Source organism: Talpa occidentalis, unplaced genomic scaffold (genome assembly GCF_014898055.3).
Source record: "Talpa occidentalis isolate TD23 unplaced genomic scaffold, MPIMG_talOcc4v2.1 talOcc4.16, whole genome shotgun sequence".
Classification (NCBI taxonomy): domain Eukaryota; kingdom Metazoa; phylum Chordata; class Mammalia; order Eulipotyphla; family Talpidae; genus Talpa; species Talpa occidentalis.
Window position 1 is genome coordinate 5,102,064 of NW_023601653.1, and position 25,876 is coordinate 5,127,939.

Here is a 25,876-nt window from a genome sequence, read left to right on the forward strand (position 1 = left end):
GGCACCTTTTGTGGTTCACCATTTAGCCACCTCTTCAGAGGGCACAGTCTTCCCACCGGCTCCTACCCGATCCCGCTTTTTCTCTGAGAGGAACCGTCCTCTGGGAGGCTGGTCTCCCTGCAGCCGGCGGTGTGGGGCGACCTCTCGCGGCCATATTTGGGTGTAGCAGCTCCCCGGTGAAGGCCGGGCCAGGGCCTGCAGGTGGGCCTGGGAGGGGTGGGGGGGGGCGGGAGGCTCTGGGAGAGGCTGGGTGGGGCTGGAAGACACTGGGGCACCTGCCCCCACCCCCGCCCTTTCACCAGGTCACCTCTTCAGGTTCCTTGGGCCCAAGTGGGAGAAGGTGTGGGGGCTTTGAGTCCTGACTACTTTCTGTTCTTCATTTGCAAACATTAATTGAGCACCGACTGTGTGCCCTGCCTGCCCCGCCTGTCACGGCCGGGGTCCAGTCAGGCCAGCACCACGCCGACCCGTGCTCCCTCCTTAACCTGCGGGGGCTGTGAGAACAGACGGACAGTTGCAGGGACCCCTCCCCTGCCCTGGTGACCCCTCCTCCTCCACGAACTCCTACCTGCAAACCTGCCCCTTTCCCAGGGGGTTATTCCAAGGGCTCCCACCTGGGACCCTAAGTCCCAGTGCCTTAGCACCTCCCAACACCCTGGGGCCCCACCTCGGGGACATCACTTCAGTGCAGGTCAACTCACCCCCCCAGGAAGGAGTCAAACGAATGGAATTTGATTGGGAAGCTTTTTATGAAACTAGGGTGCTCTCCTGGGGAGCACTCTACAACCTGCCCTTTAGGTGCCCTTAGACTCCCCACTTGGAGAGTTTGCACAAAGCAGGGCAGTGCCGAGGCCCCGCTCCTCCCCCACCCTGTAGCCAGCTGTTGGGTAAATGAGGATGAGCAGGCTTTTGCGCCATTGGCCCCTGTGGCCATCACCTGCGGCCTTGATCTTGTTAACATAGAGGGTGTGTGGGCGTGGGGCAGGCGTGCCTGACTACGGACACCTGAGCCTAGAGTTCGGGGACGTAAGGGCGCTGTCACGCAGAGACTGCTGCGGTGGAAGGGCTACGAAAGCAAGAGATGCGGGAGAGCGACAAAGCCTGAGGAAAGGGTGTATGGGGGTGCACAGGGGGCTCGCATCGCTGTCTCTTTGCTGCCTTGTTTCCCGACTTACCATTAACCCTGGTGAAAATGATGCCAAGGGCCCTAAAATTCTTCAAATCACTAGAACCGACGGTGAACCTTCCCGGCCTGGGATGGTAAAACAACACAGGCCAAAGGACCTGGGCTTAGGCGTCACCACCCCAAGTCCCAGAGAAAAATGCAGACGCAGATAGGGCTGGGCCCTCTCAGCCCCGCAAGGGCAGCACAGAGAGCAGGGCCCACCCTGGGCCTGAAGTCACCTAGGGGAGGGATGCTGGCCAAGCACCACACACCACCCCAAAATATCAACCCTGGGGACACGCCAGGTGCGGTGGCGCCTCCGGGCTCATTGCAATTGTAGCCCTGGACGCTCCCACCCCAGCCCTTCATGAGGCCGTGGCTGGTGGGCTGCAGGGACACTTCCCTCCTGGGCGGAGGCCGGGGTGGTTCCCTCACAGAGCCTCGTGGCGTGGGGACTACCTCCCTCCTGGTGGCTGGGACGGCAGTGGCCCCCCCAGAGCCGGGGGTTACAGCCAGAGCCCGGCTGCCTTTGGGCCCCCCGCTCAGGGCCCCCCGCCGCCCGCCGTCTGCCCTGCTCCAGGGCCCAAGCACAGGGGTGGCCCAGTTCCCCGTCCAGGCGGGAGTGTGCCGGGTGTCCTGCCAGCTGCCATCAGCCGGACCTTCAGGCTCACCCTGCTTCACGGCAGGAGCCCCCCCAGGCTACGTGTGAAAATCAGTCCCTGGTTCACAAGGCACTCCGCGCGCCCAAGTGAAGACGCTCCGATAAAGGCACAACCCCTGGTTTCTTAAGGATCCTCACAGCAGCCAGCGCAGCGCCGGCAAGTGTGACCAGTGAGCACAGACCCGTGGAGAGCCGCGCCCTCCCGCCACGCTCCTGCACACGCCAGCGCGCGCCCCTAAGACAGGCTGTTCTCTGTCCCGCAGTTTTGGCCGCCGCTCCCTTTACGGGTTGTAAATTGGCCCCCATGTTCCTACCGGGAGGCCCAGGAATTAGGGCGGCAACTCCCCCACCTGAGAACCTGTCAAGTTTCAAAATGTCCCTGGGGGTCCCTCCACGGGCTCTGTGGTGCACGGCCCCGGCCCTCAGGGAGCCCAGGCCAGCGGACATGCCCGGCCCACGGGGCAGAGGTGCAGGAGCTCCAGGGTGGGGGCGTCGCTGGCGGCCTGTGCTCCGTGCCAGCCCGGCAGGTGAAGCGAGAGGCTCCATGACAGTCAGACGGCGTGTTAGATCATCAAAGTGAGGATTCACACCCAGGGGAGCGACCGTGAGAACTGCTCCCACCATCCCAGGCCTGAGCAGATTATAGCCCTGGCCGCGGAGCAGCAGCCGCGGGGCAGGAAGGAGCGTGAGTCACTGGCATCAAATGTAATTATTCTTGACAGGGGCTTCTGGTGCTCGCCTGTAGGTTTAGAGCTCTCCCTCTGCTCAGTTGTCTTGGCCTGAAGAACCATGGGGCTCCCTGTGCTCCGAGAGGCAAACGCTGGGCTGAGCCACTGCCGGCTCTGAGGCGGCACCTTGGACCCACAAGGGCTGGATCCCAGTGTTAGACCCTCTTTATTTATTTATTTGTTTGTTTGTTTATTTATTTATTATAGAGGCATGTTTTTATTTATTTGTTTGTTTGTTTGTTTTTGTTTATACATGCACTGGGTACAGTCAGAAGCGCGGGAGGGTGAGAGAATTCACCAGAGCCAGAGCGGGGAGCAGAGCAGGCAGAAGGACCGAAGTACACTGCTGAGGGGAGCAGCGGGCGGCAGGAGAGGTCTGCACGCCATGTGGGACCCTCCTCTGGTGGCCGGGGAGCAGCCGGGGATCGAACCGGTGCTGCGGAGGCTGCGGGCGGCTTCACAACCCAGCGTTCAACCCCTGCGCCATCGGGGAGGCCCCCAATGTTAGATCCTCTTTATCCAGCTCCCCATGGTTCCTGCTGGGCAGAAGGCAGGCTTGCCCACAGGCGGCCTCCAGGTAGCCCGCTGTCTCAGCTGCCAGAGCAGGGAGGGGTCCCCTATGTTCATAGAAGGCGGGTCCATGTCTTAGAGAGAAGGAAGTTCAAGCCACACCTCCAGAGCAGCTGGAGCAAAAGCATGGCTAGAGGGCCTCCCCGGTGGCTCAGCGGGTTGAGCGCAGCACTGTGAAGCTGTCTGCAGCCTCTGAAGCACCAGTTCGATTCCCGACCAGCCAGGGAGAAACCCACATGGCGCAGCAGACCTCTCTTGTCTTGCCCGCTGCTCCCCTCAGCAGTGTCTTCAGTCCTGCCTTTTCTGCTCCCTGCTCTGTCTGGTGAATCCTCTCACCCTCCTGTGCCTCTGGCCTGTACCCCAGTGCTTGCATAAATAAATAATTTAAAAAAAAAAGCATGGCCCGAACATGGGGGGAGTGTTTGAGGAAGGGTCAGTGTGCTGGGGCCCCCAGACCACCCCAGCTTCCCCGCTCACCAGGTGGACTCGCCCTGGCACAGGCGGTGTGGATCGGTCCGGCTAGGATGTCCTTCAGCAAGAGGATCAGCAAAGGGAAGGAAGCCAGGGCTGAGTCTGGCGGCCCCCAGGGAGTCACCCAGGGCACTCTCCGTCTCCAGTACGCGCTGTGACAACACGTGTCAGTGCGGCAGCCAGGGGGGCGACCTGGTGCGGCTTTTTATTGGGGCTGCTCACCTGGGCACCCTCTGCCTGGCGCCTGTGGAAAATCCAGATTTCTGGCAGGAAGAGGCGAGGGGGGGAGTCACATAAACCATGCCACTGTCAGGTGTAGGCTCAGTGACTCCCCTTATTCCCGGGGTACGGCAGGACCCTTCCCCAAATCCAAGTTTCCAGATGCCAGCCAGGGACCAGCCTGGCAGCCTCCTCTGTCCCGCCTGCTGTTCATTCTTTTGTCCAGGGTTAAGGTGGGGCGGCCATGAGGCCAGGGCCAACAGGTCTACACGCTGGAGGGGCTTTAGGCCAGGACTTGCTCATCCGCTGAGCCCAGATGGACTCTGGATGGGACCCTAAGAGCTGCTGTGTCCTGAGGAGCTCGCTTGGCTGTTCCGAGGCCACATCACTCCCACAGTGCAGCCCAAATCCCCTGTTGGTGCGGTGCACAAACACACATGCACACGCAGGCACACGCAGGCACATATGCCCCAGCTGCTAGAGGTGAGCCTCTCTCTAGGACCAGGGGGTGTAGGGGGCTGCCCCGGGCCAGCCCCCAGATGATCCCTCCTCACTTCCCACTCTTCAGCATCAAGAAATCAGCCTTCAAAAGCCCCAGCCACCACTCACCAGGCCTGCACACCAGTGCGTGGCTCGAGAGGGAACATTCCTCCCTGGGGCGGCTGCAGGGCTGAGAGCGGGTGCTGAGTGAGGAGGCCCTGGGGTTCGTGCCTGCGTGGGAAAGGCATGCAGGCCACACCAGCAGCCGCACTGCCCGGGGTCAGGCGCCTCTGTGGCTCCAGCACGGGGAGGGCAGCCATCTCGCCACTTCATCTGTCTCTGCAGCCACCCCGTGCGCCAGCCCAGAGGGTGGCACCTCTGTCCCCATCCTGCAGGGGCGAGGACAGACTACGGAGGAGCAGGGTGCAGGTCCGGATGGGGTTTGGGGGGTGCTGGGTAGTGCTGGGCCCACAAGCTGAGCGCTCTCCCTGGGGTCCCCTTCACCCAGGACTTTCTTGCCCCTCAGGCACTGTCTGTCAGCGCCCTGACTTCCCCAATCTGGACGAGGAAGCTCATGACCAGTCCCTGTGGGCAGCGGGCCCAGCCAGGGCTCATGACGCCTTTGGGGCCCACGGAAATGCTTTAATGATTTTTCCAACCAGGAGGAAGTAGGTGGTTATAGTGCACCCCGGTGAGGCTTGTCTTTATACCTACACTGCAGCAAACCAGAATCCTTTGTTTCCTAAGGAGGGAGGGGCCTGTGCGTGAAATTCAGGCTGAGGGTGGGGAGGGGCGCTGGAGGGGGCCGTCTAGGGCTGGGTCCTGCCTAGGGCCTTGCTGTGTGGTCACAACCTGCCCGCTCCAGCGCCAGCTCCATCCCCAGCTCCAGCAGGGGCATGTCTGACCCACTGTGAGAGCAAGAGGTAGGCACAGGGCGAGCAGGTACACACTTGTAAATAAAAAAGCTGTTGCTACTCATTGAGAGCTTGCCCTGTGCCATCTCTATGCTGAGCTCTCTGAAGTGCACATTATTATCACTCCATTTCACAGATGAGGACATTGAGGCCGAGAAGAGCTAAATGGCTTCCCCAAGTGGTTTGCCAGGAGGGTCAGGCCCAAACGCTGACCCGCTGGCCCAGGAATGCCCCCACGGAGCTGGGGCAGCTGGTGGGAGTGTCGAGAAGTTGAAAGTTTGGAGGGAGAACCTCACACCAATATCAGCCCAGTCCCTCCATGTCAGCCTGCGGGGCCGGAACCCTTGAAGGCCCAGCACTGCCCTTGACCTTCCTGCTGACCCGCAGCCCTGTGGTCCCTCCCTCTGTGTGGCCCGGCGGCTCCCAGCCAGGGGCCGTGATGGGCACAATGAGCGATAACCGCAACTACAGCGCCTGAGTGTCAGGCGCCCACTGTCTAAGCCCCGAGATGTCCCTGGGGGCCCTGGGTGACTTCATCCCCAGCGTGAAAAGTGCATGGACAGAGGGACATGGATCGCGGAGACAAGGTGGGGGAACAAGGAGCAAGGCAGCAAGCCTTCCCGGGAGAAGTGACGTCTGTGGCCGTCCTTGAGAGATTAGTGGCGTTTCACCAGCCAATGACAGTGGAAAGTGCATCCCGGGCCAGGGCACAGCCTGAGCAAACCACTGTGTGGGAAGGGCCCCGGGCACAGCTGAAACACAGGGTGAGGTTCTGGGGAGGGCAAGCAAGGTCAGAGGGTCCAGGGCTGCCGGCTTCAGAGGCCCAGCTAGGCAGGGGGGTGTTTGAAGTTGGGGGCCATGATCAAGCAGTCAGTTGACGCACATTCAGGAAGCATTTATTAGGAGCCAGGCGGCATAATAGGCGTGGGGGGCAGAGATGACTAAGGCAGTCACGCTGAAGGGCTGGCTGGAGCTGTCCGCCTGAGCCAGGCTGCGTTCCCGGTGCCCCGCCGGCCACTTAGGAACCTGGCCCCAGGGCCTTACCCTCCTCAGGCTGGACCTCTCCGCCCATAAAACTGGCTTAACTATGCTTGCCACCCAGCCCCGGAGCCCTTTGAGCTCCCCGGATGAAAGATTCTGTTCATAGGGCGCCTCATTGCCAAACAGGGCGGGGTGGAGTAGGGAGCCCCCAGCAGATCCCAGGAAAGCAGAGAAACAGGGGAGGGGGGACGGGGGCACCAAGATCCTCCCAGGTTACAGCCTCCCAAGCCCCCGCAAGCTGCCAAATGTGCTCCTGCAGGCAGGAAACCTCGCCTGCACACTCCCCACCCCCGCCACGCGCTGCCTGTGCTGGTTAAATGGCAGACGCCGGACACCCTGGGTGCTGACGATGTGGCAGCAGGAGGAAGACGTGGAGGAGACCTTGGTTGCAGGGGTGTGCCTAGAAACTGGTACCCTCATTCCTGTGGGGGTGCACTGGGGAGACCTGCCTCCTGAAGTGCAGAGAAGCCACCTGACTTCCCCAAGGGGACCAGCACCCCGTGTGCCTTGCAGTCGCTCTCCTCGCTTGACCTCACACTCCAGGAAACGGCGGCCCCCGAGCCGCACTGACCAGCGCAGGGGGACAGCGAGGACTGTGATCCTCACTCACATGACACCAGCGGGGAAGGAGGCTCAGAGAGGCAGAGCGGCTTGCCCGGGGTCACAGATCGGCAACCGGCCCTGCTCGTCCTTGCTGTCCACCTCCGCCTGCTGGCTCCACTGCCCAGGGCAGCTTCCGACGAGAATGGAGCACTCAGCCTGGCCCCTGGGAAGGCGAGGGGGCTGGAGCCGATTTGGGCTCAGGGCCAGCTCCCTGAAAGCAGAGTGGGCACAGCACCCGGGGCCCAGGAGCCTCCAGCCCCACCCCCAACATGTTTGCATTTTCATTTCTTTTAAAATCAGGAGAAAAATTAAATATCCAAATAATGAATATTTACAGCAGTGAATCAAGCCTAGATTATAGTCAGTTTTCTCCCAATGTGGTCAGAAAATTAAAATATGAATGTTTCTATGAAGACAGTCGCCAGGTGGTTGATCCTGCTGCACTGGTCCCTGGTCAGCCACGGAGATGCTTTCCAGGGGGGACAGAGCCCTCGAGCTCCCCTCCCTGCACAACCCCCCCTCCACCCCCACCACTGTGTCTATGAAATGATGATGAGAGAGAAAAGGAGCAAGGAAGGAACAGTGAGAAAGAGAAAAAGGAGCTGGGGGAAAGTAGCCAAATGAATAGCAGCCAGAGGGAGCGAGGAGTCTTGAAGGGCAGAGCTGTTGAGGAGCAGGTGATGGAGCCGATGACGGAGCCGCAAGGGGCAGGAGGGGTGGGGGGCAGATCTGCGTAGACCCCTGAAGACTGACGGTGGGTGCAGCGAGGCCGGTCAGGGCAGAGGCGCGGCCAGCACAATCACAGGGCCGTGAACAAGGAGGCCAAGAATCTCCCGGGGGGCCTTGCTCTTGCCCCTTCCCCTTCTGTGACTCTGCACCCCTTGTCTTGTGGCCACAGCACTGCGATCTCTATCTCTGAGGTCACATTATCCTTTCCTCTTCTCTGCCTCTCACCCCGATAACCCAGGAGAATCTCCTATCTCAAAATCCTTTAATCATATTCGTAAAGTTTTTCCACAAATACTCACCTTCAGGGATTAGGAACATGCCTCTTTGGGGGCTATTATTCACCTATTACAGGCCCGTAGAGGCAACATGATTTGGGTGGGGCCTGTCTCCAGCCAGCCTGTGGGCATGGCCCTGGCCGGAGAGACACTCGGCCTCTGGCAGCACGTCGTGGGCAGGGCCCTGCGCCAGGCTCCCCGAAGAGGGGGGGAGCAGGCTCTGCACTGGACCTGGTGGGATGTGGAGCCTGTGGAGGGCAGAATTGAGCAGTTAAGCACCCCAGTGAGGAGGGAGGACCCCCCTTCCCAGATGCTGACCCTAAATCTACTTGGGTTCTCATTTCACATGTCCCCTGTTCAGCAGATACTCAGACCCGAGCCAGGCTTGCATCGGCTTCCAGGGAGCCAGCGCTTGTCCACAGGGAGCTCAAAGTCTAACACAGAAGCAACACTGGCAGCTGTCTCCGTGATACTCTCAGGGCAGGTGAGGCTCCCTCTTTGCCAGGTGAAGGGGAGGAAGGCATTTTGGGAGTTGATTTAGCATAAGGACTTCCACTTTCTTCAGTTCCCTGCCCCCAGTGCCTTCCTGTCTCATCTCCGTGGTTTCGTCATTGTTTCCTCTGGGCCTGCAAGTGAAATGACACGGGTTCATCTCCTGACATAGGAAGGAAGCGCCCTCCCCAGCACGCACTTGCTGCCCAGGTGGATGCAGAGCCAGGGCGCCAGGCCCGGGAGGCCACGCGGCACGGTGCTCCTTCCCTATCTCTGGAAAGGCTCATTTCTCCGGAAATTTTGAGTAAGACAGTGGAATAGAGAGCTTAGACCTGCTTTCTCAGCACAGTTGTGCAAACTCCCACTTTAAAATCCAGAAAAGCTACTGCCCTGGAAGGTGGGGGCTCTGAGAGCAGACTGGGAAGTGGCAGAGTCTGCAGTCTCCAAACCAAATAAAAGTGGGTTTGGATGTGGAATTTTCTCATTTTAATTTTGTCTCTGCGTGACTTTAAGGAAATCATTCAAAACCTCTGTGTTAAACATGTTTCCTCATCTGTAAAATGGGTGTAGAAATATCTGGCTGAGGACATTAGGCAAGCGCAGGGCATTTAGCAACCAGCTAAGGGCTAGTGAGCATCCCCGAAGGGCTACATGGGTGCTGGCCCTCCAGGTGGACATACACGGGGGCGTCGGGCTTCTACCTTCACCTCCTCTGCGCCCCACCTCCTCCGGGCACCCTGGGGCGGCTGTGCCCCCAAACCCGGGCACTCTAAGGTCTTGGCACCCCGGCCTCCCCTGCGCCCCACCTCCTCCGGGCCCCTGGGGGGGCTGTGCCCCCAAACCCGAGCACTCTAAGGTCTTGGCACCCCGGCCTCCCCTGCGCCCCACCTCCTCCGGGCCCCTCGGGGGGCTGTGCCCCCAAACCCAAGCACTCTAAGAAGGTCTTGGCACCCCGGCCTCCCCTGTGCCCCACCTCCTCCGGGTCCCTCGGGGCAGCTGTGCCCCCAAACCCGAGCACTCTAAGGTCTTGGCACCCCGGCCTCCCCTGCGCCCCACCTCCTCCGGGCCCCTGGGGGGGCTGTGCCCCCAAACCCGAGCACTCTAAGGTCTTGGCACCCCGGCCTCCCCTGCGCCCCACCTCCTCCGGGCCCCTCGGGGGGCTGTGCCCCCAAACCCGAGCACTCTAAGGTCTTGGCACCCCGGCCTCGGGAGTTTCGAGGCCCCGGACCCGGAGTCGGGCGCGCACACCGGCGGGGAGGCCGGGCTTGCGGATCCGCCGGCGTCCTCGCGCCGCGGGGCGTCGCCGCCACCCCCGCGCCCCCCACGCGCGGCCCCGGCGGGCGCCGCCCCCACCCGGCCCCCGCCGCGGGCGGGGCGCAGCGGGGCCTTTGTGTTCAAACCGCCCAATGGGCGCGGCGGGGGCGCGGCGGGGGCGGGGCGCGGGCGGGGCCGGCCAATGGGCGCGGCTGTCAGCGGGCGGACGGGCGCACATACACACCCGGCCACGCGCGCCCGCCCCACTCGCGGCGCGGCTCTGCGGGCCGCATTGTCCCCGGTCCGGCCCGGCCCCGGCCCCGCGCCGCTCGCGATCCCGACGCGGGAGGGGCGCGCCCCGGCCTCGGACGCCCCCAGCCCGCACCGAGAGCCGCGGCAGCAGGTAACAGCCGGGGAGGGCCCCGCGGGCGGCGGCGGGGCGAGGGTGGCCGACCGGCCCGTCCACCTCCTGGCTCGCCCGGGCCCGCCCTGGCCCGGGGTCGTCGTGGAGCCGCCCCGCCCGGCCGGGCTGCCCAGGCCTGGTTCTTTCTCTGCGGGCCGAGCCGGGCCGGCCGCCCGCGCGCCTGGCGCACGCCCCTGGGCCGGTCAGGAAGGGCCAGCGCTGTGCCAAGGCCGGCGCCTGACGCGCCCGCCCGCCCGCCCACTGGTCAGCCCGGAGGGCGGATGTCCCCGGGCGGGACTTCCCCCAGCCCCTGGGGAGGAGGGAGCGCAGGCCCGGCCGCCCCACGCCGGCCCTGGGCAGTGCCTGCGTTTTTCGTGCCAGGCAGTGGCCAGGGACAGGCAGTTCTCTGCCGCTGCCGCCGCCTGTCAGACTCTGGGAACGGGAGGGAGGCCCATTTTGTTCAGTGCTAAAAAAAAAAAAAAAAAAAAACCAAACAAATAGTGGGCGGGAGTGTGCCTTGGAGCAGGGAGGCAGGCGAGGCGGAGGGTGGTGAGAACCCCTGCAGGTTCAGCCAGAGCAAATGAAGGGGAAGGGAGTTGGCACCTGGAGCGCCGTGCAGGGCCCAGGAGGGGCCGGAGAGCGGACATTGTCGTGGACGGGGCAGGATCTGGGTTAACTCTGCAGACCGTGGACCCCGCCATGCAAGTTTGCAGTGAGGGGGGAAGGCGGAGTTGTGAAAAGGATGTGGTTGAATTCAGAAGCGGGGAAGGGATGTTGAACTTGAGGGTTTCTTAACTGCGTGTGTGTGTGTGTGTGTGTGTGTGTGTGTTTGGGGGCATCTGCTTCCCCTACGCAAAAGATTTGAGCTCGTCCATGACTCTTGTTTTGGAGGACGAGACCTTGAGGTTTCCCTGGTGTGAAAGCCAGCACCGGGGCCCACTGTCCTGTGGCAGCAGGGCTGTGCAGGAAAGACTGGGAGGCACCTCCAGGAGGACGGAGGCGGCTGCTGGCTGCTGACAGCTCCCGGCCCACCCCACCTCCGTCTGGATATTTAAGTCTCCGCCTGCCAGCAGCAGCCAGTGAGCGGCTGTCTAAACACATTGCTTTGTTTCTGCCCCAGGCGCAGGCTTCGGCACAGCAGGGCAGGGGTTAGGGGGCGGAGCCTGTGTGGGCATCTGGTGCTCTCAGGTGGGGAGGGCAGAGGGAGTGGAATTGCCTAATAAGGAGTGAAATATAGAAAAGGACCCCAGCCAGCTTCCTGCATTGGCTACTACCACTGGGTCGCTTTACAACACCGCTAACTCCCGGAGGGATGCCGGGTGGCATCTTGCCTGGGAAAGGCCAAGAAGACCAAGACATGAAGCTGCTTGTTTTTCAGAGGAGGGCTTTCTAGAATGCTCCAGCTGGACTAACCAGACCTTCTGGTTTGCATAGTCTGAGCTGGATGTGTTAGCGTCTATGCCCACCACACACCCCAGGGAACCAGTAATTTAAGTGTCAATCAGGAATAGTCGAAGTGAGAACAAGACGTGTGACAGGACTTGGTGATTTGGCAAAGGCCCCATGTCCAGGCTCCTCGCACGGGTAATTGGAGGCTTTGAGTTTGGGTTTCTAGAGCCAAAAAGCTCTTCAGCCTCCTGGTGCTGCAGAGAGCCACTGTGCAAGGTTTTTCCCTGTGACCTCCTCGGAGTCCTGCTCACCGGCCAGCTGTAGCCCCTGGCCTTCCTGCCCCACGTGGTGATGGCGTCAGGTGGAGGCTGCCTGTAACCCCAGACCCCTCACCTCCATTTGGGACTTCACTAGCAAGTATTTGTTGTGCGACAACTCTGTGCACACCTGCCCTCAGGTCCTTGCTGCTTTAACAGACTCTAGCTGGCAGCACTCAGTGCTGAACCCCTGGAGGTCTGCCCGGTGGACCCAGGCCCCGGCACCTGCCAGCTGGTGACGATGTCCCAGGCTCCCCAGGGCTCGATGGGAACAGTGATCCATCCTTGTCCATGAGGGTCAGAAACAAGTGTGTCGGAAGCCTGGCACCTAACAAAGTGCTTTCCCCTCGGCTCCTGTGTCCGGGCAGCATGGGGCACACGAGCTTTGTGGAAAGGGCCTCTCGCAGAAGGGAAGCAGCTGGGGGAGGACAGACGGCAGTGGGAGAGGCTGCCCGGGGACAGGCGCTGCCGGCCGGGTCTGCAGGGCAGTTGTGTCTGGTGTCTGTTGTGACCTCTCGCACCACTGGCCCCATCACGCATCCCAGGCTGCAGAAGGCCCAGTTCTGGCTCTCACGGAGCCCCGCGTCAGCTAAGACAGCACTAGAAGACCCGTGGACGCTGCCATGAGGGAGGCTGGCGGGTCAGGGCACTGCAGTGGGGAGGGTGGTGCGGCGGTGCCCACAGGTGCCCGTCGCCTCATCTCAGGGTGTCCAGGGTAGCAGTTCCTCATTGGGAGGCGGAGCCACCTCATCTCCCTCCTGCCTCCCCCCTCCCGTGACGGAGCTGGGAGCAGACCCCATGATTCACGTGTCTTCCTTCCTCCCCCAGTCTCTCTTCAGGGGAAGAGTCTCCATCCCGCCTCGTCATGTCTCGACGAAGCCAGCGCCTCACCCGCTACTCCCAGGGCGACGATGACAGCGGCAGCAGCAGCGGGGGGAGCTCGGTGACCGGGAGCCAGGGCAGCGTGTTTAAGGACAGCCCTCTCAGGTAGGGGAGCTGACCGGCTGACGGCAGAGCAGATGGCTCCTCCAGCCAAGGGGGACGTTCACCCCGGGGGGCTCCAGGTCCCCCTGCTGCAAGCCAGGCTCTGCTGCCCTCATGCTCAGAGAAGAGGAAGTGGGGACAGGCAGCCAGGCCGGAAGCCCTGAAACGGCAAGCTCGAGCCGGACAGGCACGCCCGTCTCACTGGCCTGCCCTGGCTGGGGGCTGCCCATGTCGAAGGCCTGAGGCCCGGATGATAGCTCCCGCCCCACCCTACCCCCAGGTTTTGGCCAGCTCCAGGAGGCCAGCTCGGGGTGTCTGGGTTTCCAGTGGATTATAGAAATGACTAACCTCTTAAGAAACATGAGAGAAAACCCTTCACTTTGAAGTCAGAGCTGGATTTGCCACCAGGCTCCATCACCCAGTGAGGATCTGCCTGGCAGCCTGTGCGAGTCAGACAATGAAAGCAGGGGATGTACCTGCTCCCTGCAGCCAGAGGCCGGGTTGTTGCCTAGCAACCAGGCCCGCTGCTACCGAGGGCGGAGTGCTGCCTTCCTGCGGTCTCAGCTCACCTGCCTGTCCCGCCTCTCCCCGCAGGACCTTGAAGAGGAAATCCAGCAGCACCAAGCGCCTCTCCCCAGCGCCCCAGCTGGGTCCCTCCTCCTCCGATGGGCACACCTCCTATTACAGCGAGTCCATGGTCAGGGAGTCCTACGTCGGCAGCCCCCGGGCGGTGTCCCTGGCCCGGAGCGCCATGCTGGACAGCCAGCTGCACGGCGACCCCTACTGGAGTGAGTGCCCAGACCCGCGCCTGGGGCGTTGCGTCCTCTGGAGACTCAGGGCCATGGCGCGGCTCCCCATGGGAAACACTTGAAAACCAGGCTGGTGGGTGAACTCCCAGGTCCCATTAGATGATGACGTGGCCCTGTCGCTCCAAGTCCAGGAGACGGAGGACTCGCCAGTCTCCCCTCCCTGGACTGGAGAGTGGGGGAAAGCTCCTGGCAGATTGCCCCCGTCCGTGGGAGATGCTCCTCAGAGGAGCACCCTCCTCCTCTGGAACACCGTCCAGAGGAACACCCTCCCCAGCGCACCTCTTTCCCCTTCTCTCCTCAGGTGAGGACCTCCGGGAGAGGAGGAGAAGAGGCACGGGCGGCACGGAGAGCAGCAAGCTCAACGGCCTCCCGGAGAGCAAGGTGTCTGAGGACTTCCTCGGGTCCTCCTCTGGCTACTCTTCCGAAGACGACTACATGGGTAGGCCCCCCACCCCCACCTCAGCTGCGGCAGGGTGCCGAGGGAGCCTGGGGAGGCTCTCGCTGCAGCTGGAGAGGGCAGTTCTGCAGACAGGGCCCCCTGAACCCAGGCCTGGGGGGGCCCTCAGCACCCTGGGTGGGACTGCCCTGCCCCCGCTCGCCCTTGAGCAGCCCAAGGTCAGCTCATTTCCAGCAGGCACTTTAACATGGGACTCACACACTGGAGGCGCTTAGTGGTTGTGTTAAATGAGTGAAGGGCCCCTCAGCCAGTCGTGAATAATGGTTTGCGGGATGCAGTGGATGTCAGGAACCCCACGGTCCCCCAGGTGCAACCCTCGGGAATTCAGAGGTGATGACATTTGGTCCCAGTTCTCAGTCCAAAGGAGAAGACGGTAGAGCGTTTCCCCTCCCCAAGGCTCTTCAAAGTGAGGACAACGCTGGCTTCCTCTCCCTGCAGGATACTCCGAGCTGGGCCAGCGGAGTTCGGGCTCGCGCCTAAGGACAGCCGTCTCTGGGGCGGGCTCGTTTTTGTGGATGGTGGTCACTTCTCCAGGTGGGTGCCGGCTGTTCTGGGCATGGCAACTTCCATTCTCTACAGCAGTGACTGCGTCCCCGTCTTTGTGGGGGGGACACCAACCCCTATGGAGGGTGTAGCAGAGCCCCCTCGAGAACAGCCCCTGGGACCCAGGGGCCATGGGACACCCTGGCTTGGAAGGAGCAGCTGCAAAGTGGGCAGCAGGGCAAGGGAGCTGGGCAGGACAGGCCAGATGTGTGTTGGTGGGTGGTTGAAACACCCCCCCAGCAGGCTGCTGACGGGATCACCGGATCTGGGGGTGTCTCTTTCAGGTCGGCTCTTCAGGCTCCTCTACTGGTGGATTGGCTCCACCTGGTACCGCCTAACAACAGCCGCCTCCCTCCTGGACGTCTTTGTCTTAACCAGGTGAGCAAGTGCTCTCAGACCACCGCGGAGGATAAACCCGGGCTGCAAGGCCAGTGTTCAGGCCGTTCCCTCAGCTCTCTCGCTGCTTTCCTTAGTGAGCAGGGGCGGGACACCCCTGCGGGTGGCATAGGACTCGGAGCTGGGCTTTGCTCCCCAAGACTCTAGCCCTTCAGGGAACATTCTAGAATGCAGGTTCATGTTTTCTCTTGGACACTTGCTGCTAAAGGGCAGCCCAACCACTCTGAGCCCCAGACAGGCCCGGCCTTCCTCCTGTGGGAGCCTGGGAGCCGTAGGGTTAGGGTTACAAGTGGTGTTTCCCGGAAAGTCCCGCTTTCCTCAGGGCGCTGTGGCCACCTGGGCCCCCAGTGTTTCCCCTTGTGCCGCTGCGGGTTTGCTTCTCAAGGCCCTGACCCAGCAGGGCCAGGCTCAGGGAACCACCCTCAACCCGCTGTGGAGGAGGGAGCCAGGAAGTCGGGGTCCCTCTGGCCGTCATCTCTGGAGTGGCCTCCAGCTACCCGGGAGGGGGGAGGATCCATTCCTGTCACCAGGAAAGGGTGCCTCGTTTTTCTAAAAGAAAAGATTGTTTACGGAGTCCTGTGCTTTCTTTTTTTCCTATACTTGTTTTGAGGAAGGACCTCTCCATGAGAAAATGTTAGGTTTTTCAGAGACCTTCACTATTTTTAACAAATTTTAACACAGTAAAATTCAGTCGGAATAGACGTCAAAGCCTGCAGGTAAAGCCTGGAAGAGTCCAGTCTGGCCCTGGCAGGGTGACAGGCAAGGGCCTCTAGCACTCGGAGAGTCTCAAGGGACCTGTGGGGCCTCTCGGAGGCCACCTGACTCCCCACCCACCTTTGCTGTTTCAGACGCTTCTCATCCCTGAAGACATTCCTGTGGTTCCTTCTGCTGCTGCTGCTGCTGACTGGCCTGACCTACGGTGAGCTCCCTGCCGGATGCTGCCACAGGGGGAGGGTATGCCCGCAGGTGAGGGGAGATGCCAGACTTGGGATCTTGTCCCCAGGTGGGGTAGCTGCGCTGTCCTGCAGCACCTGAGCGGCCTTGGGGCTCCCTGGGCTGAAACCTGCCTCCTGCAGGAGTATTGGGGTAACAAGCTGGGCCTCTGATGCCAGCATAATTAGCAGTCATTTCCTCTCCGTTCCAAATCAGGACTAGTCTGGGTGGGTGACTTCTTGTTAGTGTCAGGTGCAAGCCTTAACTGTCTTTAAGATCCAGGGCCTCCCCGGTGGCGCAGCGGTTGAGCGCTGGGTTGCGAATCTGCCCGCGCCCTCTGCGGCGCCGGTTCGATCCCCGGCTGCTCCCTGGCCACCGGAGGAGGGTCCCACATGGCGCGCAGACCTCTCCTGCCGCCCGCTGCTCCCCTCAGCAGTGTACCTCGGTCCTTCTGCCTGCTCTGCTCCCCGCTCTGGCTCTGGTGAATTCTCTCACCCTCCCGCGCTTCTGACTGTACCCAGTGCATGTATAAACAAAACAAACAAATAAATAAATAAAACATGCCTCTATTTAAAAAAAAAAAAAAAAAAGATCCAAGCAGGAAAATGGTGACGAGAAGCAGGTGGGAAGAAGCAGGTGCAGCTCCTTACAGGCACGTGCCTGTTTTTGGGCTCTCTCCGCCTCCCCGCCCCCTCCCACTGAGCTGCAGGCTGCTGAGAGCTGTGACCCTGATGTTCATGTCTGCATGTTCAGCTTTTCATCTGGCCGTTTCAGTTCCAGGGGGACGCCTCTAGTAGTCCTCAGTTTATTGTAGTTTTAAAGATGGTACCAATTTATAAATAAAGACCATGCTTTATTTTTTTTTTTAGAGAATTGTTTTTATAGGTGTAGTGTCTGCTCAACTTGTATTCTTTTGTTCATACCAAGAGAAAACAAGTGTTGACTTCCCTTTGCTTTCCTGTAACGAGATGTTCACATCCAGGGGGCTGGGCCTCGCCCTTGTGATGGCCCTTTAGGGTATTCGGGAATCATTCCCGTGGGTCAGCATCTTTTAACTCGATAAATGGTTACAATTTAACCTGAGCTTCACCATGGCCCCGTGGGGCAGGAGCCTATGTCACGGTGGCCTAGTGAGGCAGCGGGCAGAGGCAGCGAGGAAGGGGGAGTCTGGGGCTGAGGGTGAGCCTGGTGCTTCCTCTCGTACCTGCTCGAGTGGGCCACCACTGAGGGGCAAGCCTAGGTCTCACCCAGGAGGAGACCCCAGTATGGCTCTTTCAGGCACCCTCCCCATGCACACAAGTGCACACACACACACTCACACACGAGCTCAGGAGTTAGGGCATCACAATCAGACGGCCCCAAGCAAGACCTGAGCATCTCATGTGGCTGCATAGCCTCTTTTGGGGGTGTGCTTGTTCTGTTTCCGCCATGGCAGCTCATTAGAGCCACCTGGGGAGCTTTTACAACTCAGTAGGAGGGTCCCCCCAGACCAATGAAAGTGCTCTCTGGGGGGGTGGGCCAGACTCTGCAGTCTTAAGTGCTCCCAGGTGATTCCCATGCACATTACAGCCAGGGCTGGGAAGCGCCATCTGGGTTCTGCCCTGTCATCGGGGACAGAAAATGGCTTATTAGAGCCATTTTCTCCAAACCTTGCCATCTACACAAAGATGAGGATTCCTGGAGAGGGAGAGCCGGGTGAGAACGTGTAGACTCTGGGGTGGTCAGGTGAGAGCTGCTGCCTCAGAGAACTACGGACTGTCCACCCCCCAGCACTGCTGCTGATCAGGTAACCACCCCTCCCCCTCCCCACGTGCAGGTGCCTGGTATTTCTACCCCTTCGGGCTGCAGACCCTCCACCCGGCCGTGCTGTCCTGGTGGGCCTCAAAGGGCAGCAGCGGGCCGCAGGGGGTGTGGGAGTCCAGAGACTCGTCCCCACATTTCCAGGTGAGTGCGTGCGGAGGTGCCCAGACTCCGATCTGCCCTCCCTCAGCCCTTCCCTACCAGGTGGAGAAACGCAGGCCTCGCTGGACACTGCTTCATTTCCCGAGTGCCCTTCCTCTGCTGTTTTGGGTATAGGTGTGGGCGGGCAACTGTTTGCCTGCGCTTAGATGTGACTCATAATTGCCCCGGAGTTGGAGCTGTCAAAAGTCAGGGCTGAACCCCTCCACCCGTGTCCCCCCACAGGCAGCAACCTTGGGGTGGGGGCGGGGCCCTGCTAGGCTGGACCCGGCCGGGCCCGTAGGGCTGCTGGTGCCCTCAGACTGTCCGTCTGTGGGAACCGTCTCGGGGAGGGTGCCGTGCCCCCTCTCACCCGCCCACGATCACGCCTCTGAGATCAGACCCCTCCAGTGCGTGTCTCACACCCTGTGCTTTGCTGCCTCTGAGCTCGCAGCTCCCCATCTGCCTGCACTCACTTCCAGCCTGCAGCGCCTCAGTGCCCAGTGCTCGTGCTGGGGTGTTTCTGGGGCCCCATCCCACAGCCCCCGGCAGGAGGCACCGTTGTCCTGGGCCCTCGCCTGTGCTCTTCTCACCTGTGCTCTTTCTTCCCGCCCCGCCAGGCTGAGCAGCGCATTCTGTCCCGGGTGCACTCTCTGGAGCGGCGTCTGGAAGCTCTGGCCGCCGAGTTTTCCTCCAGCTGGCAGAAGGAGGCCATGCGGCTGGAGCGCCTGGAGCTGCGGCAAGGGGGTGCTGGTGAGGGGGGCCGCGGCCTGGGCCAGGAGGACACCCTGGCCCTCCTGGAGGGACTGGTGAGCCGCCGCGAGGCTGCCCTGAAGGAGGACCTCCGCAGGGACACCGCCGCTCGCATCCAGGTGGGAAGGGTGGCGTCAGGTGTGGGCGACTGCGCGGGACACAGGCTGCGGCGTGTGGGGCGGGGGGCCGAGCCCTGTAGGCTGTGTCCTGTGGGCTCGGGCAGCTCTGTCACTTGGCAGTTACCCTGGGTCTCAGTTTCCTCCTTTTTATTTATGTATACAAGCACTGGGTACAGTCACAAGTGCGGGAGGGCGAGAGAATTCACCAGAGCCAGAGCGGGGAGCAGAGCAGGCAGAAGGACCCAAGTACACTGCTGAGGGGAGCAGCGGGCGGCAGGAGAGGTCTGCGCGCCATGCAGGACCCTCGCCTGGCGGCCAGGGATCGAACCAGCGCTGCAGAGGCTGCGGGCAGCTTCACAACCCAGTGTTCAACCGCTGCGCCACCGGGGAGGCCCAGTTTCCTCCTTTTTAAAATATGTCCTTGCCCCGTCATGAGAACCTGACTGTGGCATGCCTGGCATGGTGCCTGCCGCCGGGCGGACGCGCAGTAAGGGCGGAGGGCCTTCTTGCCTGTTTTGGAGAAGCACCGTAGCAGAAAACCAGGAGCTGACGCTTGGCAAGCACAGTCCTGGTTTGAAGTAGAATCCTACCATTGACTCGTCCTAAGTGTACTAGGAGCGCCTCCGGGTCAGAGCCTCAGTCTCCCCTTCTTGCCTGGCAGGAAGAACTGGCGGTCCTGAGAGCAGAATTCCAACAGGACTCAGAAGACCTCTTCAAGAAGATTGTCCAGTCCTCCCAGGTCAGTGGGCTTGGGGCTCCTTGGGGGCTCCAGAGGGGCCCAGACCCAGTTCCAAGTCTATTCTTGGATGAGAGGCCCCGGGCCTCCTGAAGAGCCTGCTTAGGCACAGAGTGGGGAGAGGGGCTGCAGACTCCTGACTTGTGCTTGAACTGAACTGCTCGGGAGCTGGGATGCCCTTCAGGACGTGGGGAGCAAGCTTGAGACTGGGAGCCTGTTGTGCTGGGTACAGCGTGCTGTGTGAACACGAGTGTGCCCGACCCGGTGTCACGCTCTCCCCGGGCCTTGGCCAGGAAGTCCATGTGTCTGCCAGACCCATCGGGAGACCTAGGGCGGGGACGTGGTTAAGCACAGACCCTGCCCTTAGAGACCAGTCACCTGAGCCTGGCATTTCTCAGGTGTCCCTTCTTCCTGCTACAGGAATCTGAGGCTCGGCTCCTGCAGCTGAAGTCCGAATGGCAAAGGTAATGGGCACTGCCATCTGGCCTGAGCTGCCCCTCCACCCCTGCCGATCCCCCGCCCCGGGCTGGGGAGCAGAGTTCTGATGGTGTTGCAGCTGAGGGGGATGGCTGAAACCTGGTCCAGGAGCACCTGCTTAGACTTGCACTTGAGGTGCAGTGGAGGCTGGGGCGTGGGTGCTGCGCGGGAGCTGGGACTCGTGGGCTCCTTATAGATGCACCAGTTCTCTGCAGCATCTCAAAGCTGCCTCCCCGGGCCCAGGCCTGCTGTTTGTGGAGGGTGTAAGCACCCGCGGCAGCGTGAATTCTGAATCTGGCTTTGAGGGGGAGCAGGGGAGTTAGGGCCTTGGGATGGGTTCCCTGAGAGCCACCCATCCTGGGCTTTGCATTCACATGGGTGGGGGGGCAGGCACACACTCTTACATCAGAAGCCAACTTGGGGATACCTTTGTTTTCCCTGGCATGGCCTTAACCCGTCAACAGAGGTCACAGGCTTACTCCTCTCTCTGGTGCAGGATGACCCAGGAATTGTTCCGGGAGAACGCCATGACGGAGCTGGGGCGGCTGGAGACTCAGCTGGCAGGCCTGCGGCAGGAGCTGGCCGCCCTGACCCTGAAGCAAAGCTCAGTGGCGGACCAGGTGGACCTGATGCCACAGCAGATCCAGGCCATGCGGGACGACGTGAGTGGGAGCTGTCCAAGCCCCTGCTGGACACCCAATCCTTGGAGACGGCCTGACCGCGGGGTCGAGACGGGAGTCTATGGCCGCTGCAGGCCCTCAGTCCCATGACCCCCCCTGCTTTGGCCATGGCTTTGTCAGGCGCTCTTTCTGTTCAATAACATGGAGGATTTGCCCCTCTCCTCCAGGGCCCCGCCCTGCAGCCTGCTCTCCCCCCACATGCCTGTCCCCCACCCCCAGGGCCCCAAGTGAGACGCTTTCTCCCTCCCCAGGTGGAGTCTCAGTTCCCTGCCTGGGTCAGCCAGTTCCTTCTCCGAGGTGGGGGAACCCGCTCTGGGCTCCTTCAGCGAGAGGAGATAGAAGCTCAGCTGCGGGAGCTGGAGAGCAAGATCCTTGCCCACGTGGCCGAGATGCAGGGCAAGTCGGCGAAGGAGGCCACAGCCAGCCTTGGGCTAACGCTGCAGAAGGAGGGTGTGATCGGGGTGACAGAGGAGGTGAGGCCCGTATACCCGGGGAGCCCTGTGTACCCACACACGCACGCTCGAACACGTGTCCGCACACTCCCTGCTGTCCCTCCTGGCAGCCACAGGCCTGCACACCCACACTGCCAGCTCTCCAGCATGTGCTGCCACACACAGGACCTGGTGGGGGCGCTGCTGGCTCAGGGGATGGGTGGGTGGCCCCAGTGCCGTGGCCAGCGTGCAGCAGGCACAGGAGGGGTCAGTCCGTCCACTCCCAGCAATGGTCTCTGGGCTCACGTTCCAGCAGGTGCACCGCATTGTAAACCAGGCCCTGAAGCGCTACAGTGAGGACCGCATCGGGCTGGTGGACTACGCGCTGGAGTCAGGAGGTGTGTGCACCCCTCTCCTGGCTTTGCCTCCCCCCACATAGGTCGGGACCCCCACCCCCTGTCCCCACTCTTGAACCCACAGCACTGCAAACAGCTCAGAGCAGCTGGGAGAGGCTGCCATTCAGGCTGCTCCGTGGGTCTGGGTTGGGCCTGGGGCATCTGCCCTTGTCCCGAGACAGGCTCCAGCAGACCCTCTCAGGCTCCTTTGACCAGCAAGTGGAGCTGCGTGTCTGGGCTCCGTCCCTGCTGGTGGCCCGGTGCTCGGGCTGCCCCTCCAGCTGCCCCCTCCTCTCTCAGGCGCCAGTGTTGTCAGCACCCGATGTTCCGAGACGTACGAGACCAAGACAGCCCTCCTCAGCCTCTTCGGCATCCCGCTGTGGTACCACTCCCAGTCACCCCGAGTCATCCTCCAGGTGGGCACCCTACACAGGCAGCAGGGGGCCCCCAGCACACTGGGCCACCTATGTACCTGGCTGACGTCCCCTCCTTGGTCAGCTGGGACTGGCTGGCTGCAAGCTGTGACCCCGCTCTCCTCCCCTCCAGCCAGACGTGCATCCAGGCAACTGCTGGGCCTTCCAGGGGCCCCAGGGCTTTGCCGTGGTTCGCCTGTCCGCCCGCATCCGCCCCACGGCGGCCACCTTAGAGCATGTGCCCAAGTCTTTGTCACCCAACAGCACCATCTCCAGTGCCCCCAAGGACTTTGCCATCTATGTGAGTACCCCCCAGGGCATGGGGCAGGAGGGGCCTCGGGGGAGGATTAAAGGGGCTCAGGCGTCAGTGGAAATGACCGCCCGGCCCCAAGGCGTTCCATGGCCTGTCGGGCCAGCCGGCTGGTACTCAGGTCCCTGCAGGGTGTCTGTCCTCCCCAGCCTGCTGCTCCAGCTGTGTGGGTGGGAGGGACCAGGGGCATAGTAAGGGCAAGACCTCCTTCCAACTCTCCTCTCTTCAGGGGTTTGATGAAGACCTGCAGCAGGAGGGGACACTTCTTGGCCAGTTCACCTACGACCAGGATGGGGAGCCCATCCAGACGTTTTACTTTCAGGTACGGGATCTGTGCTGCCAGTGAGGGGTGGCAATTTCCCTTTCCATCCACTCAGCAGATGTTTTCCAAGCTTGTACCTGCGGCAGGCACTGGGGGTTCAGAGCCAGAGGCCATAGCCCCTGCCCTCCCAATCCCTGCTCAGCAGCTGCAGCCATGGGCAGAACACAGGCCCCCGCAGACCAGGAGGCTGCGGGAAAGGGCACTGACGAGGCGAGCTTCATGAGAGCGCGCCAGGCTCCCAGGGAAATAGTAGGAAGAGTGTTCTGGAAGCGAGGGAGGGATGTACCAGGGCCAGTGGATCGTGACCAGGCCTCAGGGCTTCCTCCCTCAGCTTGAGGGGCATCTCCTAGGCCCTTGTTGGATGTGCAGACTCCCAGGCTCCACCGCAGGAGACCGATCACTCAGGGCTGATGGTAGCTACATTCTGACCAACAGCCCAGGCGGGTCCCATGAGATGCTCGAGCCACGAGCGGGGAGCAGTAGGGTGAGGAGGGTGCGAAGCGGACAAGGGAGAGTTGCAGGAGTGGGGCCAGGAGAGGCAGGCCTGGCTACCAGCAGGGCGAGGGGTTTCAGCCCTCGTGACTGGGGCGGGCAATGCCTTGTTTTAGGCAGAGAAGCAAAGATGTGACATCTGCTGTAGTCAGTTCACTGTGCGTGTGTGTAAATGCTGACTCTGAATCCAAGCCTGGAGAGTGGGCGGTGCCCTGAATGTCAGACTGGGTGAGAGCAGGGAAGGTGCCGAGGGGCTGGTGAATCAGAGAACAGATTTGGCCAGAGTTGGCAGCACTTGGGAGCACCCAGTGGGCCGTCAGGGCACGGGGAGCCCTGGGTGTGCTGGGGGCTGCTCAGGGAAGACGCAGGCTGGGCCTCAGGAGGGGTGGGGGCGAGGCGGGAGGCCAGGGTGCAAGGGTAGCAGAGCACTGTGCCTGTGGATCAGGGAGGTGAGATTTGCCCCAAAAGCTGGCCCAGAAATTGGGACCTTCTTTTTAAGCACAGAGGACAAACACCCAGTGGGAAGTTGAGAAAGAAAGTAAGAACTTCTGCTTCGTTCAGAGAACAGGGGTTCTTGGGACATTATGGCACCTCCATGAAGGCGGCTCTGTTGGCAGCGGGGGGATGCTGGTGAACCTGTCGGTCAAGGTGGGTGGTGCTGGGGCTGGCCCACAAGGGGAAGTTTATGTGATCCACCCCACCTGGTCTCCGAAGCCCCTGGAAGCTGCTCAAGCTTCTGAAGACGGGGACTTCAAGCCCGGCTCTGCACTGAGGCCCAGGAGGTGCAGAAAGGGACTATCCTCTCGGCTCCTGTAAGGCATCTGCAGCAACCCAATCCCTCCCTTCTCTATCTAGGACCCGAAAATGGCCACGTACCAGGTGGTGGAACTGAGGATCCTGACCAACTGGGGCCATCCAGAGTACACCTGCATCTACCGCTTCAGGGTGCACGGGGAGCCTGCCCACTAGCCTGCTCTGTGCCACCAGCCAGCGGGGGGCCAGCCTCGCAGCAAGTGCCGCCTTCTCTCGGAGGGGCAGAAGGGCGGGCAGCACGCTGGCCCGTCCCCTGCACGCCTGCTCAGCACACTGACTTCCAGGAGCTAGAGCGAGCCGCCCACCCGACCCCATGGACACCCCATGCAGGGTTTCCCGAGCCCCAGGGCCTGACTGTCTTCCTTCTTGCACCAGGCACCGCCTTTACTTCCCCCTCCTGGGAGATGTAAATATGTAGCATATCGTGCGGGCTGAGGCCAGGTGACAGTTCCAGCAAAGGCAGAGGGTGCCAACTGCCCACACCCTGGCTCGCAGGGAGCTGCTGTGGGGAGGCTTGCGGGCCATGAGCTAGGGCACCGGGCAGGTGAGTGTCCCCAGCCCCCACAGGGAAGTGAGCCCTCCAGGAGGAGGGTGCATGTGGGGCAGGCCGGGGCAGGCCAGGCAGGAAGTTCCGGTAGAGGGTAGGGGCTCTTCCAGAAGGCTGGTGCCCCCAACCTAGGTGAGCTTGGCCCTTGGGTTCCTGAAGGGCCTCCATACACTGTCCTTGTCCAGGGTCAAGGTGACCTGAGAGCTTCCTGTACCGGAGAGGATCTGGCTCCTGTGGGCCTCTGAGGGCCCCTGCCTGTGTGGCTGAGGGATCAGGGGTGCAGCCCTGAAGGATCCCCTTCTGCTGGAGGGCTGGGGATAATGTTCTCTCCTGATGCTGGGACTGAGGCACACACTGCTCCCCATTCCTGCTAGAACCTGCCTGTGCCCGAAGCACACGGTCACATTCCCCTGGGTATAGGCAGCCCACCTGCCTTCCAGGCCCTATCACCTGGGCACAGCTCAAAGGGTGGGGACGCCTTGAGCTCTCCCACCAGTCCAGCCTGTTATGTGTGGTGGGGGGTCTGGCTGCACTGCTGGGGCACCCCACAACCCGCCCCGTCAGGCCACTGATGTAAGGGGGCCTAACCCTCAGCCTTTCCGCTCTCGCTTGGACTCTCTCCTTTCTGGCTCATCTCTGGGGACAGTTGGGCAGGGGGCTGGGGGGGAGTGGGAGAGGGTTGGGGGGGCTCTTAGATCTAGCAGGTCCTCCTGCATTATGTACATATTTTTCAAGGTCTGTTTTTTAATTGATAAGCTTAAGGCTTGATTCCTAGCCCCGTTCTGTGGGGCACTGGGTTATACTAGAGAGGGGGCTCGGGGTACAGGTTCCAGCCATGTGGCTGGTTCTGGCCAGGGGGAGGGGCCGGAGGGAGGGGAGGGCTGGCCCAGAAGGCCCGGTGAGGACTGGGCTGCAATGAAGGCCAGGCCAGCCGGGTGGCCCTCCAGCATCCTCCCACCCCCGCCCCCAGACAACCAGCTTTTGTTTCACGCTCTCCTGTCACAAATGCTGCACTGTTGGTCCTTAGTTTTTTATCTCCAGATTCTAATTTATGCCTATGCAAAAAATAAATTATGCCCAGGATTACAGAAGTGTGTGTTCTTACTGGTCCCTGCCCTTGGGAACACAGAATGGGTCTTAGCCCAAATTACCTGTCTGCTTCGTGGAGAGCCTCGTCCGTGGAGTCGGACCTTTACCCAGGTGCCTGTGCCAGGACAGGTCCCTGAAAAGAGGTGGCTCCTGAAGAGCCAGAATCTGTCAGCTCAGGGGAGCAGAGTCTGGCTCCTCACAGGGCTCGCCCCAGACTTGGTGCCTCCAGTGGGCTGCTCTAGGGGCCAGGGCAAGACAGGCCCCGCCTGCCTCATTCTGGCATCTGGTCCAGGGCTGGCCCTATTGCAGCTGAGGAAATAGGAAGAGGCGATAGGGTAGGTTTGGGGGTGAACCACCACAGGAGAGGGCACCTGTGGGGTGCAAGTCCAGCCCCCAGCATAGAGCCACACACTCACCCGTTGGCCGGGTGTCCTTTCCCTTCCCCACCCTGCATTTAGCACCATTTCAACAAAGGGCTACTCCCCAAGGGGCCCCAGCAAACAAGTCCCCAGAGCTGATCCCACAAGT

General features: G+C 61.6%; 1 protein-coding gene across 1 annotated transcript; it reads left to right on the forward strand.

Moving 5' to 3' along the window:
• Nucleotides 1–9,945: 9,945 nt before the first annotated feature.
• SUN2 (Sad1 and UNC84 domain containing 2) lies at nucleotides 9,946–24,935 on the forward strand. Its single transcript, XM_037513552.2, has 18 exons — nucleotides 9,946–10,005; nucleotides 12,540–12,698; nucleotides 13,290–13,483; nucleotides 13,806–13,943; nucleotides 14,400–14,495; nucleotides 14,789–14,882; nucleotides 15,749–15,819; nucleotides 17,650–17,777; nucleotides 18,392–18,643; nucleotides 19,305–19,382; nucleotides 19,800–19,843; nucleotides 20,353–20,518; nucleotides 20,788–21,009; nucleotides 21,281–21,365; nucleotides 21,663–21,778; nucleotides 21,909–22,076; nucleotides 22,315–22,407; nucleotides 23,755–24,935. Exons 2-18 carry the CDS (start codon nucleotides 12,577–12,579, stop codon nucleotides 23,866–23,868), a joined length of 2,181 nt encoding a protein of 726 aa, XP_037369449.1. The 5' UTR covers nucleotides 9,946–10,005; nucleotides 12,540–12,576; the 3' UTR covers nucleotides 23,869–24,935.
• The last annotated feature ends 941 nt before the right edge of the window (nucleotides 24,936–25,876 follow it).